This window comes from Microtus ochrogaster, chromosome 10 (genome assembly GCF_000317375.1).
Source record: "Microtus ochrogaster isolate Prairie Vole_2 chromosome 10, MicOch1.0, whole genome shotgun sequence".
NCBI lineage: Eukaryota > Metazoa > Chordata > Mammalia > Rodentia > Cricetidae > Microtus > Microtus ochrogaster.
Window position 1 is genome coordinate 5,074,637 of NC_022016.1, and position 15,497 is coordinate 5,090,133.

The window sequence follows — 15,497 nt, forward strand, 5'->3', positions numbered from 1 at the left end:
TGGAGACAAATGATGTAGATGATAGTACAATAACAAACTACATAATATTATACTTAGTCCATAAATGGTTATTTTTCTTTCCTTAGTTTCCTTCCTTTTCTTTTTTCTACTCCTGTCTTTCTTCTCTCCACTCCTTTTCTGGAAATAATTGTAAAGGCCAAAGGCTCAGTCACCTGGAGTGATTAGACACTTGTGAGGACAGGAGATACATCATTGATTGCGTAACATTCCTGGGAGCCCTAGAAAGAGGTGGTGTACACCAGAGACCCTTGTCAAGATGGAATGGGGAAGAATCTCCCATAATTCTAGATAAATGGTTGTAGGCCAGCAGCTTCCGGCTGCACAAGCAATAGAAATGCTTGTGTTGGCATACTAGTACTTTAGAAAGTATAAATTAGTTGCCAATATTCAAAACAAAGAGGGGGAATATTTCAACATTAACAAAACTCCAGATTTATTACACACACACACATGAAAATGTGGCCACATGATGCCATATTTCCACATTGCTGTGTTTGGCTAGAATCAACCCCAATGTGGAAAAAGTTTTTAAAAAACAATGTCAGTGGGGCATGGGAGGAGTCTAGTTGGATGATTCCAGGGGAACGTGCTTGTTGTAAGAAACTGACAACCCAAGTTCGATCTTCAAAGCCTGTATTAAGGTGGAAGGAGAGAACAGAGTTCACAACATTGTTTTCTGACTTTCACAAACACATGTTGACACATGCCACACACATACATCATACAAATTTTTATGATGACAATGATGTTTTTCATACTTCCTCTAATTACTAGCATTTCCTACAGCAAATCCAATGCCAAGCTAGAGGCATTTCCATCTATCATTGACTGTGAATCACCTCACTTTTTCAATTAGAGGAAGAGTCTGCCAGACTTCTGTCTCTGAAGAGTCTATGGTATTTGTGACAAGGATTGTTGAAACGGAAAAGAGCCCTAAAAGAAGAAAATCATAGTCCTGCTCTTCATAGAAGATAAAATATGCTCATGAATGGATCTCATAAGACTATGATTCCAATTAAGTTTAAAGATAAGTACCACTAATGAATACTGATAGATACCTAAACGCTGGTTGTCTTGGTGATAGAGACATTACTTTGCCAGGGGAACTGATGGTCTCATGGCTATCTGAAAAGTTTCATATTTTGATATAGTAGTGGTTTCATGAACTTAACAAGCCTTGTGCTTGATTGAAGCATCCTACTTCACATCAAGAAAAACGAAGGTACTTTCACTGCACAAAGTTTTCGTCTATGTTGGGCAGATACATGAGAATCTGTTGCATTTTTTGCAATCTTTTGAGCTTCTGAACTGTCTAGTAAACAGTCCAGATTTCAAAATTAATATGATTCTGTGTGTAAAATAACATAGATAACAATACATTCACCTAGCACCCCCATGGTTCTATGTGGTTTTGAACTTTGAGCACATGACCAATGCCTAGATCTCATTTCAATAATAGGAAAATTGTAGCATAGAAAAACAATAACATTTGTCCCAGAACATGAAACAGAAGGGTAAGGTACCAAGTTTTATTAGTTGTTTTTCTCCTGTCTGTGACAAGATGCCTAACTGAAGTAAACTAAAGGGACTATTTACTGTTTACTGTTGCAGACGGGCTGCAAGAGATGCAGAGGATCACAATGCCTGTGTCATTTCAACTTGGTAGTCAGGGACGGGCACTGAGAAACCTTGACATCCTACAAGAGCGTGTTTACACTGGAGATATGGGTAAATGCCGAATATCAGAGCTCATTTGTCTCTGGGTGCATGAGTGTACACATGCCTACAAATCTTCTTATTAAGGGTTTGCTAGCACATCCCTTGCAGGAAATCAATAAACTCCTTGCCTTTGTTGTTATTCTCTATTCCATTGGGGCTTCAGGGGTGGTTAAATAAATTGGGTGAGGGCCTTCTCTGAGATTTCACTTTCTCCCCCGGAACAACAGAAGTCTAAATCCATATACTTCATAGGGATGCATATAAATGAGCGGGGTGGGAGGCTGCGAGTGGGTATATGCAGTAGAGGATGGGAATGCATACATGGGGACACAGCAGGTATGCATCAAATGTCAGCTCTGGTCTGTCATACTCTTGCCCTAAAGCAAAGGTGGCTAAGCAGGAGCAGAGCGACATTTCTCACCATCGTCCTCACTTTGGGGAATGGAGTCATTTCTTAGAAGAGCCATCCAAAGCCTTCCTGGGCCTGAAAATGCCTGCACCAGTCTTCTTTCTGAAACTTTCACTGCTCAGGGCCCAGGAACAGCAGAGGCCAGCTTTGCTGGCTGATTCCTGAAAGCCATCAATCTATGCCCTTCGCCCCCTCCCTTTCCCTACGTTTTTTTTTTCTTCATGTATAATGAGGCCTCCAGAGACTGACGGACGTCTGAAACTCGTTACGGCTCTCTTGGTAGTCCAGCATCAATAAAAGAAGGCAAAGCAGAGGAGAGGGTGGAGACTGTGACCGGCAAGTTGGTGGGCAACTCAAGGAGGGGTAGTTACTGAGCTTCCAAATCCCAGGATTTACTTCACTATGAATTACAACTCAACTGAACACTTTAGTGCCAAGATTTCAGAGAGGAAAAGACAGGAGCTGAGCCAAGCCAAGAAGACCTTTGGTACTAATGTGACAAGGAAGTCTCTAGCATGGGGTGATGCTCCTCTGTTTAAAGGGGGCATGTGGGAGGTAGTGGGGAGGGGAGGTGAGAGATACTACCAATCTGAAGTCCTAAATGGTAGGTCATGCTTCCTTGCTATGTGACTTTGAACTGTTTCTCAGACTACAATCCTCGGTTTCTTTAGCCTAGACTCAGGGGTTTAGGCCGACTGGGAAATCTTACATGCAAACAGGCTCTACGACTAATGTTGCCTGTGTTCAGTCAACACACTGGGACATTAGGGAGAATCCCTTTATTGATTTGGCTAAAAATGGGTAATATGGCAGAGGAGGAGCCTGAGATTAGGGAATAAGAAAACATATATGTGTGTGTGTGTGTGTGTGTGTGTGTGAGAGAGAGAGAGAGAGAGAGAGAGAGAGAGAGAGAGAGAGAGAGAGAGAGATTATGCACAAAATAAAGAGAAGGGAAGAGAGAGAGAGAGAGAGAAAGAAAAGAGGGGGGGGACTGGGGTGAGGCAAGTGTAGGAGGAAAGGCTGAACCTATGAAAGAGATGGCAAAAGAGATAGAAACAGTGTTTAAAAGCAGAAACGGGATTAAAGGAAACCAAATGGTAAAGATGAAAGTAAAGGCAGAGAAGGGAGGAGCAGAGAAAGAGGCAGGGAAAGGAGGGAAGGTGGACACTGGCACTTGGCACCGGAGGGGCCGGGCCGAGTCCCCATGCCTAGAGTGCTGAGTAAGCCCTTGAAGAAACTATCCCCTCAGCTCATTTAAGAAACAGTACACCTTGTATCAGGTTCTACCAAGCTATCTGGATCTCCATCTGCAGGAGGCAGACAGACAGTGGCTCCCAGAATCCCAGGCAGCAAGGCTACTGGATAGAGATACAGCTGAGACTTCCCTGCCCACCCTCTGCTCCTGTTTCCCCATTTGCTTCTTCAAGATGAAGAGTCAGTGCTCAAATGGACTCATGAAAACCTCAAAACTGTGCTTGCTCTCTTGGAATATGAGAGTGGGGTCCCAAATAATCTTTGTAGCCCTCAACTGGTCAGGTCACATGAAAAACCAATGGCTACCCTCAAGGTCAACTTGGCAGTGATACCACTCAGGGACATCTACCATCATCTGGCCACAAGCCAGACACCCTGTCCCAGTATCATGGGAAGCTTAGAGAAGCATCAGGTCTGATCTCTCTGGGACACCTGAGATAGCAGTATCCATGAGTACAGACTATGGGCTAAGGTTCAAGTCATGCTGTATGCAGAGCTCCAGGTGCCTGAATACTGTGTGCACTCCATGAACACCAGGCAGCGCTAGTTCACTGTCCTGAATATCCCATTTTTATTGCGTTCCACTGAGGAAATAACGCATGGAGAAAGATGGAAGAGACTGAGGCAGCATAAAGTACAATTACATGGAAGGTGACAGATGAATAAGAGCCCTGTCCTGCAGAGTACAGGCTACACAGGCAGACACTAGACACTAGGCTGGAACCCAGCTCTGTGCCCTCAACCTATGTGCGCTGGCCTCATTTTCCCCACTAATATTCTAGGCACTTATTGAGGAAAACTTGTTGAGAAAAAAATACAAGGTTTTAAAAAAGAAACTGATGAGGTGTACTAAAAAATTAGAGAGTGAAAACTGTTGTGAAAAAGTCCCCCATAAAATAGATGTGATTGAATGAGGTCTGGTCCACAGAGGAGGATGGACTTGAGTGGAGGCAAGCCACAGAGCTCAGCAATGGCGGTTCCTTTTTCCTTAGCTTCAAGCAGGTGGCCCTAGTCACTCACCTCTACGCGTGGAGGGTTCATCCAGTGGGGAATGTCACGCGCCGTCACATTCACTGGCAGGATGATGGACTCGCTGTTGTGATCCAGGCATGAGGTGGCACACTCTGACCCTGAGAGGAAGCACAAGGTAAACTAATGGCTAAGCCATATCTCCAAACACCGGTGGCCAACATGCCCAGGGCAGAGACTGCTTTTTGCAACTCCATTTTTCCAACATTCAATACCTCCTCCAGCCACATTGTCAATCTCTTCACCACCTAACATCTTGATGCATAGAACTGACCTGTACTTAATGCTATCTGCCCTATCTCCCTGAGTTGTCCCAAATTTTCTTTCTATGACTAAATCCTATCAGCTTGTCAAGGACCAGCTCAAATGCCCCATGCTGTCTACCCTCACTTCTTGTAAAGCACACTCTTTACAAATGCCTACTACACTGAGTAACACTGCTGGACACTGGTGATCTCACCCCAGTGTTGCTCCCTGCCATGTTTGTGGTACCCTAGGAAAGATACTCCACTGTTGGCTCATCTCTGAGCATAGTCCCGCATGAAGCACTGAGAAAGTTCTGTGAATCTGGCCTAGAGAGAACTGAATGATGCAGCTGCATGGTCTTACACCCCATGCTTCTCCTGGTGAATGTTTAGCCCTGTCTGCTCTGCATCTTTCCACTTTCCTTCTACTAGCAAGCCACTAATGATGCCCAGACCTTAGCACGAGTGCCACTTGCTCAAAGACAATCAAGCCATTCACAGGCTTTCAGTGGTATCCGTCCTCTTACCACCTACCATTTGCCTAGTGATTACATTATCAGTGGCTTTCTTCTTTCTTAGGTTGTCACTCAGGGAGGCCATCCCTGGCCTTGTTCCTCCCATCTATCTATGTCTGGAGCCTGTAACTTTACATAGCAGACTGTAGGCAATCAAGGAATAAGTTGTGTGAACTTAGTAAAAGAAACCATGAAGAAATGATTGCATCAACTAGCAAGGAGAGGATTGAGTGAACACATGGGAAAATGGTGGGTGAAGGAGTGACACAGACATGGTGAGGAATAGGTAGGTGTTGAGCACCTTATGATGGAGGAAACGAGGCAGACTGGATGAGGGAGTGTGATCCAGACAGGTGACAAGATCATGAGGGAATCAAGCCAGAAGTCGATGGAGAGAGGATGATCAGTGAGGCCATTTACAGCCACAGTAGGCCTTAGTGAGGAGGTTTCTAAAGACTTTCTGGCTAGGGATGCATGAGTTGGTTATAATTTGCCCCATCAGTCTCTGCTTTACCTCCATACACTCAGGTCTCCTAAAAATTAAGCCTGTTTCATGGTATGTCCCCTTGACTCCAGCCAGTTAGAATTTGACCAGGTCCAAAGAGGTCGTTCTTCTGCCATGGTGTTCAAATTTTGAATATCACTCGTGTGGAAAGAGTGAGCCAAATCTTTCTAGTAAGAATCCTTTCCAATGAGCTGTTCTAAACATCCATTTTGAGATACATCCATGTATACATACACGTGTACACATCACACACACACATGCACACACACACACACAGAGCTTATCCCGTGCCCTTCTAGTTACCATATCATATAATCCTTAGTCTAAAAGATGCACGAATTTAAGCAAGGGACAGCTGGGGCTGCAGGTTTAAAGTCGTGCTCAGAATAGTTTCACCATAATCTAGGCACACTGAGTCCAGAAGGACAGATGTTCTTCTTCTTGCCAGGTGACTTCCTTATGCCATTCTAAATTTCCTGAGAATCCATCACCATAGCAATATGAGTGTTATCACACGCTTTTCATAGGCTGAGGAGTCAAGAGACACAGAGGCTATGTTTCTAAGCTTAAAATGCAGAGGTTCTCACTTTCAGGACCAGTGATGAGTAAGCTATAGCCACAAAGGGAGAAGACAGAAAGGTTGCAATGGAGAGGTGAAGAATCCAGTGGAGAACCACATGAAAAACAAGAAATGAAGACACAGAAGATTTTTGTTTTTAAAGAAAGATGACTAATGAGAAGAAGGGGACAGATGTCACTAAGCTGTAAGAAAGATTCTGTGGCACACCCTAAGTTATCATGAGACAGACTCTAAAGGAGTTTTGAGGGCACAAAGATGAAATAAAGCTGTAATGAAAAAAAGTTGCCTTTGAAAAAGAAAAGATGTTTCATCTGGGTAATAGACAAAGGCAGAGTGTCCCCAGAGAGGAGGAACAAAGCATGATGGGAAGAACTGGTTGTTCGCTGACATTGTCTCTCTCTCCCCTTCCGTTTCTCCTGTCCTTTCTTGCTGGCCCCTCTCCCACGCCAGGCTCTGGCTCTCAGGAGAAGGCTGCAGTGTCGTGACATATGGGCCACAGCTGGCATCATCACAGGCTTGTGGGTTCACCAGGCACTTGCCTCTCCCTCCCAGGAAGGGAGTGACTGCCCCTGGAACTCATGGCAGCCACATAGGCTTCCACATCACCAGAGTGACTCCTAGTGGGTCTTCAGCCACAAATTTGGCACCTACGTTGCCCTAATACAAGGTTTCTAACCAAACCCCTCTCCATAGTGAAAGGGGATTCCTGGGTAGGATTCTTTCTGGAACTAGATGACAGCCACTGGAAAGCAAGGAACAGAAGAGGAAAAACTCGCCCCCTTCTTTCTCTGTCTCTGTCAGTGTTCTCATGTTCCTCCTTTCTCTCTCTGCTTTTCCATAAGAGGCCCTCACTCACTGACTGACCATCCTGGATTACTACATCCAGAGGATCTGCATCCAAAGTACCATGGGAAAAGGATTTAAAGGGACAGGAGACAGTACAGTACTGGTAACACAGAAATTTCTTTTGCTTCCTTATTTGGCTGTATAAAAGGCCCCACTGGGTGAATGACTATCACCATACACCCTTTTCTCTATCTATAGACTGTTCTCAGGCAGAAGTGTGCAGAGACAAGCTCAGTCATAGGAAATAATGGAGAAGAGGAAGGCTTGGCCTTGTGATATGGCAGCCAGTGTTGCAAACCATGGAGACAATCACCCCAACTGTCTAGAATGATTATGTATTAGACCCCAGAAAGCCCTGAATTTCTCCGTAATTCTCCTGGTCAGGGTCCTTTGGTAGTTCTCTAAGATCTTGATCAGAGGAGAGCGACCATGTGCCTCACCATCTTTCACCACTGGCAGGAGCTAGCACCACAAACAATGTGCTGGCACTGGCTCTAAGTTCAGATGACAACAAATTCTACTATCTATTTTTCTGTGTTTTCGTCTTCAAAAAGAAGTGGACATCCCCTAGGCCTTTTCTCTGTCAGCCATAGGTCTTGCTTGTGAATGTGCAGTGACAAGGCTCAGCATGCCTAGCCTAGTAAAGGACTTGCTGCCCACTTGCTTACCCGACCTTCTGTGCTAGACAGCCCTGGCAATCCTCCCATATATCACACTGGCCCTGAGGAAGGACGTCCAGTTCCCTGGAGGGTTCAGTGCAGTCAATTAGGGAATCACCTCAAGAGGTGAGCATCATTGCCCTTATATTAGGTCAGGTTCTATGTGTTCTGAGTTTCCCCGGAGGCAGCGGTGCATCTGATAATAAATGAGTCTGTCCCAGAGCCTGGGTTCTACTAAGCAAACCCCAGGCCATTATTCACTGTAAGCATTAATAACAATAACAAACTGGCTGAAAACACACACACACACATTGAAAATGCCATTTATCCTCCAGAGGCAACCAGGATGCTGAGGAGAGAGGTGCGGCTTTCAAATCGGTCAAACCTCAGGACTTGGGGTGAATTCCACTGTCCATTTGAGGTTTTACTCTCTCATCTGCTAATGTTTGTTAAAAGGATCATTCCTGATGCCCTTTTGGGGACCAGAGTTTGACCAGTACTGGGTGCTCTTGGGTGATGCATAGGTTACATTTTTAAATTCATAATGAAAACACCACTGTGCATTGTATATGGAGTCATACTTCCTGCTCATTGATCACTTGGTTTCAGTTTCTCCTCCCTAGACTATCTGACGAGGTCTAGCAAATCTGTGAGATGCACCCTTTCCTCTGGGCACATCTGTGTTCTCCTTGGTAACCGAGAGCCTTTCTGTGCACATCCTGTCACCATATGGTGTCACCATATAGACAATCTGGATCCCTACTCTTGAGTTCCTTGGTGGGAGGACGGAGTCTCCTTCATTCTTCCCTGTCTCCCTCACAGAGACAGGTTTCCTACGGATAAATGCTCAGACACACAGCAGGATGGACACACATGCCACTGTTTCCCCAGCACACTCATCTTACCTATGGCATAGCCATCAGGACACTGCAATTTGAGGTTACTGTTGAGCTGGTTTGGGGCCAAGCACTGGCCTTGCATCTCTCTGCAGATATGGAAGGTGCCACTCCAGGTGCCGTCTTTGCGGCAGTGAATGATGTTGCTCCCACGGCCCTGACAACCAGAGAAACATACTTAGGATGTGACCGGCTGCAGCTACTCAAAGGACATGCCTCTCAGAAGGAAAGATGAAACGATTTGTCATTTCCCCACAGCTTTAACAAGTGTTCCAAAGTAGCTTGTTACCAATAGCTGAATCTCAGGCATCTTGAAATGGGTATTGCTAGTATTTTTAGATCGAGAGACTTCCTTTGGTCTTCCCAGACTGTCTAACTCCCAGGTCTCCTAATTCTTAGGTTATGGTTGTTGGGAAATTCCAATTGGAATAATTGTGACTGAGAATTGTTTTATGACTACTGTTGTTTCTATTGAGAAGTTGGGAACCCATAAGCTAATCTACTGATACAGACAGTAAGATGTAGTGGTGGGCATGGGGTCATAAAAAGGAAGCTACAAATGAGCCACATTTTCCTTTGTTGTAGACAATGAGAAAGCAGCCTGGGTGAGAAGCTTTCTCTTCCAAGGAACTTCCAGCAACGATGGAGCCCACAGGTTCAGAGGGGGTCATATGTATGGCTATTCTGAGTTCTTTACCCTAAGAAAGGGGTTCTTCCTCAGCCTTCTGTAAGCAAGTATATAGGCCTTTCTCTAAGCCCCACTCAGCATCCAAGACTGTATCAGACCAGAGGTTGGATGGGGCTCAGAGAAGGCAGAAAGGGAAGGGAAGTTCATTTCCAGAAGAGAGAAGTTCATGTGCAGAGGCAAGCCAGGGCAGTGAGCATGGCCAAGGCAGGTGTGACTCTGTTCTGTGGCCTAAGGGGTGAGTAACGGAGAGCAGAGTGCAGGAGGCATGGGTCTTTGATGCCAGCTCTGACTATGGGAGGTAAGTGGATAACTATCATCCCCCCCCCCAAGGAAGCAAGAGGCTCTGCAGGGAACCAGATACTCCCCGGCTCATCCCTGCATCCTGAATGCCTTTTATTAATGTAGGCCACTCAGTCTATCCCTTTACTCTCTGTAGTTGTTTTTGTTCACTCAAGACTTGTTGATTAATGAAAGATGGGATGAATATAGAGAAGATGTTTTTAAGTAAACAGGAAATAAATGAATAAATAGCCAGAAAAAATAAAAGGCATAAATGAGTAAACAAATGAATGAGGGCATAAACAGTGAGTGTCTGTGAGAGAAAATGTGAAAGGGCTGATATGGGCTGAGCTGCTTCATCTTAAAATAAAAAAAAAAACAGCTGCATGGAGTCAGAACTGAGAAGAAAGTGGAGTCTCTCATGAGGTCTCTCCCCGGCCAGCAGAAGGTGGGCACTATTGCAAGAGAACCCCCTTACCCATGGGAGAATATGGCCCATCTGAGCTTGCAGTTACTGGGAAACTTTAAGAGGCTTGGTGTGGGTTTGTGGCAAGCTTCTGCAGCTTCCTAGGAGTCTAGAGAACTTGGACTCCCCCTCTTGGAGCCCCAAGCTCTAAGCCCCATGATCCTGCTGGGCCCACAGGAGAGTAGGAAATTGACCCCAATTTCCTGGATCCTTGGCCTGGGACTATAATGCATTTGGCCTCCAGCCTCACAAGGCATGCAGACCTCAGCACTACAAGGGCCAGAATTGGCTGAGAAGCAAGGTTTGCAGCAGAGGGTGTATTAGAGCTAACTGGAATCTACTCCGGGAATTTGAAGTCCCGGAGGCCTCACTGTGGAAGGTGGGAACATAAGGTACTGGTCTTACTTTCTCAAGATTTCCCCTTTCTCTCCTTCTCCTAGTTTGTTCATCTGGCACTTTCTGTGGCTAAATCTGCCTTTAAAATATGGCAGCCACCTGCTAAGACACTTTAGCCTTCAAAGCAAGGCAAGCATGTGGGCTAGCACTCCAGAGCTTCCATGTGGATCTCAGACATTTCTAGCCCCAGCTCTTGCTGTATGTGTGTCCTTCACTCTACTCAAGTAAACCAGCCCAGACCCTGCCCTCCTCCCCAGCTTGCCTTGCCTTGCACTTTTGTGCTGTTCTCTCTGAATGCAGCCTCTCTGGAACTTCTGGATACTCAGCACTTGCTGACCAACTGACAGTGAGGATATCCTTGCTAACTGTGCTGACTAATTGAGAACAGAAGAGCCAATGTAGCTGAGTATCAAATCTGAGAATACTACTCTGTGGGTGTTATCAGGGAACCAGACCAACTGAGGATGTTTGATTCCAAATACACAAGACATCACTTTACCTGCTAAAGTAAAAGATCCACCAAGAGGACTGTGCATCCTTCACCAAGACTGCCTTCCTCTCTGTGCTTATATATATGTGATACATACATATATATATATATATATATATATATATATATATATATATATATATACTCTTTAGAACCCCCATCTCTTTAGCCAAGAAACCCACACACAGTTAACGGTGTTTACAGCTAACTATAGTACTGAAACCTCCATCATGCTCGATGTTCTAAGGAATCATTTTAACTACTGAATAGAAGAGAAACCATATCCCATGTCAAATCTGGAAGCAGATGTTCGCTCCAGGAAAGAAATAGTGATGGATGCTATAGTTATGGTTACAACTACATGGGTGCAAATGTCAGTTCTAGAATATCCCAGCTCTGGGACCTGGGAGAGTCTCTTTGTGTGCCTGTGCCTCAGTTTCTTCAACTCCTAAGTGTGCATGGATCTACTGCCTAATGGAGTCATCATGACAACCAAGTGGTCAATTTATGTAAGTTCTTAAGACCTGACACATATGTACAGAGCTATGCCTTAGCCACAGTTCCTAACTTCCCTGTTGCACTCAGTGTCTCTAGGGAACTTTCCACAATGCAGCAGCCAGAATGAGGAGGCAGTGAGTAAGAGTGGCAGAGGATGCCAGGTCCCAGCCCTTGACTGTGAACCTTTGTGCCTTCTTCATGGTTGAAGGAGGACAAAAAGACACGGGGGAGAGAGAAAATGGGCAGAAAAAAAACAAGCCACATCATGACAGAGGGTTCTGATTACAACAAAGCCAGGCCCAGCCAGGTGGGAGAGGACAGGATGATCATCAGCTATGGACTTGTGGATCTACCATGTCCTAATTGAATAACAATTAAGGTAAAAAAAAAAATCCCTTCCATGTCTGCATGTAGAACAGAAACGCTCAGTGCATTTATGTAAATCCATCAACATGAAGCAACCATTCAGGGTTGATGAGCAGTTCCAGGTATGAGGATGCGTTGAAAAAAATGGCTTGTGCTCTTACTTGGTTTAAGACGTGATTCTGACATTAACTGGTGTGGCTCTCCTTGCCAGATGTCAGTGGAGCCATCTGTAAGTTAAGTGGACTGCAGTGAAGGTCTCTGAACATCTGCCAGGCTCTAATGGCATGTGTGTCCCTCTCCTTCCTCGTGGTCTTGAGGCAGCCCTAGTGCTTGATGCACAGTTATCCTTGAAGCAAGACACTAGGCATACCTGCTCTGTCTGCACCCATGGGGTTATGCAGAGCCCATATGGGCTGGACCAGCTTCATGCTTTCATGGCAGAAAGGACTCCACAGTCACCCTCTGTCTCCCCTGCAAGCGACTGGGAGTATTGCTGGTTCTACTATTCACCTCCTCCTGATGAGTTCTGGAAACCCATTATTAGATGCACCATTTGGCCCATGAAACACAGTTAGCCTTTTGTCCTGTTGTGTTTCAAGTGTCTACCATAGACCTGGTCGTCTCCAAAGACTGGCCAAGCCTCTGCTCACTTGCAACACACCTACAGAGCTTGTCACTCTGTCCTGGGACTAAGTTGTCTCTTCACATCCAGGGCCTTCCGGGTCTCATTAAATTTAGAGAGGATTGGCATCTTTCACCAGCTGTCTGGGCAGCATACCTCAGGCTCTGCCACCAGCCTACCCTAGAGATATCTGGCAACAGTGAACGCACATGGCTGAATAGTCTCAATCCCACCGAAAAGCTCAGAGCTCTAGGCAAAGACTTAGTTAAACTTCACAGGCCTTTTGTTCTGCATCTGGAAAGTGGAAAGACAAGTTTTTTTTTTTTTTTTGAGGGTTTGCTTTATGTTACTAGAATGAAAGAGAGCCTGTGACACCAACCTGGCGTCCATAAAATCCTCACATTAAAAAGCAAAGTTATGATTATTTAGACCTTCCTCCTTGGTTTTACTGGGGCAGGAACACTATAAATGTCAGAGCTGAAATGTACAATATGGAAGCATGAGTGACTATTTACATTTCAATATGAACTATGGAGCTGGCCATGATGTTTCAGGCCGAAAACCCCAACACTGAGGAAAACAAGGAGAAAGGGTTATCAGTTCAAGGGAGGCCTATATGGGATGCACAGTAAAACCATATCAAAAATAGGTAAGTAAAATAATTTGTTTGAGAAAAGATCTCTTGTTTCATGTGGCCAAAGCTTGTCCCAGTTCAGGCGTGGCCTTGAACTTCTAATTTTCCTGCATCCACCACCTACTTGTATGGATTAATGACATGCGAATTTTACATTTTAAAAAATATGTAAAACCAAGTATAATATTTAACTACTTGGACACTGTAACCAGAGATTTCAGAGACTCATGGTTGGAGACACAGGACAGATGCGGTATATTTTCATCGTAACACAAAGTTCTAGAAGGACTAGAAGATTGTTTATTCTACAGGTTGATTTGGGTAGCATTCAAGGTTTCCATGTAGCTTGTATGGATCCTCACACTGGATAAATGCCATTTTTGAGACGTCGGGGAGCTGGCCAGCAGAAAGCTGTCTTTCCAGCTGCTGGCTTTGTTTCTAAGCTCTACGGAAAGTCACATCCAGCATGAGAGATCTCCTCTACTGTCATGACCATAAAAGCAGATTAGTCTGTTTGTACCTTCATCGGGACTACCACTTACTGTGGCCTAGACCTGTGCTCCACACAAGTCCAGGTGTACCCAAGTCTGTTCCCTGCTACCACCGATAAACTGCGAGGCAGGCTGTGTTATTTCTTTATAGGTCACATACAGGGAACCCATAAACTGAAGCTTGAAGGGTTAAACAACTTGTCCCTTTGTTTAGGGGCCGATAGTGACATCAGCATTTGAATCTAGATCTAGCAAGCATCCTACTGGTTCCCTTGGAAGAATCAATGAAGTGGAATTGTTTTAGATTCTGCCAGTAGTAGCAGAGGAGGAGTATGTGACTCTCCCCTAGAGTAGCCTCTCCCCTTCTCTGCCAGGATCTGGAACTTGTTTGGAAAGCTAAGACTCTTTACTCCATATAAGCTGTGGGATTCAAGAAGTGCGGGCCTTGTGTTCCTGCTGTGTTTACAGGCAGCAAGAGGGAATCTGAGGTGAACACTGGTGTTGGCTCTCAGGCTCTTGGTCTGAGGGTAGAGGAAATTCATTCTTAGAACAAACTAGAAACATCAATTGTGTTAAGAGCCCATTTGGCACACACCCCCTCATTCTTTGAGCTGACAAACCATACCCTGCTTCTTCGAGTCTAGCCTCTCCACCCACTGCCAAACAGCAACAGTCCAGTCCTCTGATGAATATACATTTCCCTGTCCTTTAAACACAAACTGCCCATGAAAGCTACTTGGCAGACCGCAGGCAGACTCGGTTTCAGTTTGATAACATGGCCATGGCCAGAATATTATTTGGCTCAGGAAAAACTGTTAGCAAGAGTTTTATGTGAGGGAGCGAAAGGGAAGTTGATCAGCCTGTAAGAGGCATGGTAATCAAGGTCCTCGCTTGTTCCAGGACTCCTGCTTCTTAGGTGTTGGAGGATGGGCATAATTCCCAGGAGTGACCACCAGCACCCCAGAGTATCCACAGACAGCTGTGAGTCATGTATGAGATTCAGGACGTGGAGGCAATACCTACAAAACTCAGCGTATCCAAAGAAGGAGCACCAGGTCCCAAATCTGTCACTTCCTAGGGACCTACTAGGTGTCTGGCACTATACTAAGTGCTAAAGGCATAGGGGCATTGAAAGAGGCAGTAGAAGACTCACAGCCTTGGTGAAACCAACAATAAATAAGTCAGAAAATTAGAATGGGTGACTGCTGCTATAAGCAGGCAATCTGAGAGAAGTCAGCTGAGTCCAGGAGTGGAAGGAACTTGCACAAAGAACTGTAGGAGGAGGGAATTCCTGGTCAGAAGTGGGGAGGGCAAGGAGGAGTTGGGCACCTGAACCAAATGATGGAAATACTTAAGATAGAAACACAGAGAGGGTAGGGGACCTGAATTTTCCTGGGGGAGAGTCTGAAATTCTGCCTAATAGGGTTGAATTTTATCCCAAGGAAACAAAAGGATGCTGGCTGAGAAGGGCTGGAAACCAGAGAATTGGGGCAATAAGAAATGACACCATCAAGAGCACTGTGATCCAGAAAAAAGACACGGCCGTTTTTATTAGGGTAGTTGCCTTAGGTGGAGAGGGAACAGCTTTAAAGAGTATTTTTGAAAGAATGAGTAGATCTTGGAATTGTTTAAATTTTGGAAAAGAAAAAAAGAGCTTCTGAAGGTGTTGTTTTAGCAGTATTTGAAGGCTAAGAAATAATGAACACGAAAGGCTTCAATCCATAGGATGTTTGATGTTTATCTTCCAGGCTCACCTGGCTGGTGATCTTTGCACACCAGTGAATGACAGAGTTAGCCTGTCAACCCTAAGTAGTGGGATCTGTGGAAAATGGGGTTTCTGTGGACTTCTGTGGTCTTTTGGGCTTTTGTTTTACTTTTGTGACACCCTG

The 15,497-nt window shown here is 45.0% G+C and overlaps 1 protein-coding gene across 1 annotated transcript in view; it reads right to left on the reverse strand.

Annotated features, from left to right (window-relative positions):
• Pappa (pappalysin 1) overlaps nucleotides 1-15,497 on the reverse strand; it is a gene marked incomplete at its 5' end in the record, with an annotated part of 238,799 nt that overhangs the window by 22,750 nt on the left and 200,552 nt on the right. The window contains 2 exons of the mRNA XM_005352645.2: nucleotides 4,424-4,533; nucleotides 8,688-8,835. Of these exons, the coding sequence (XP_005352702.1) occupies nucleotides 4,424-4,533; nucleotides 8,688-8,835 (258 nt within the window). The remainder of the gene's footprint in view (nucleotides 1-4,423; nucleotides 4,534-8,687; nucleotides 8,836-15,497) is intronic.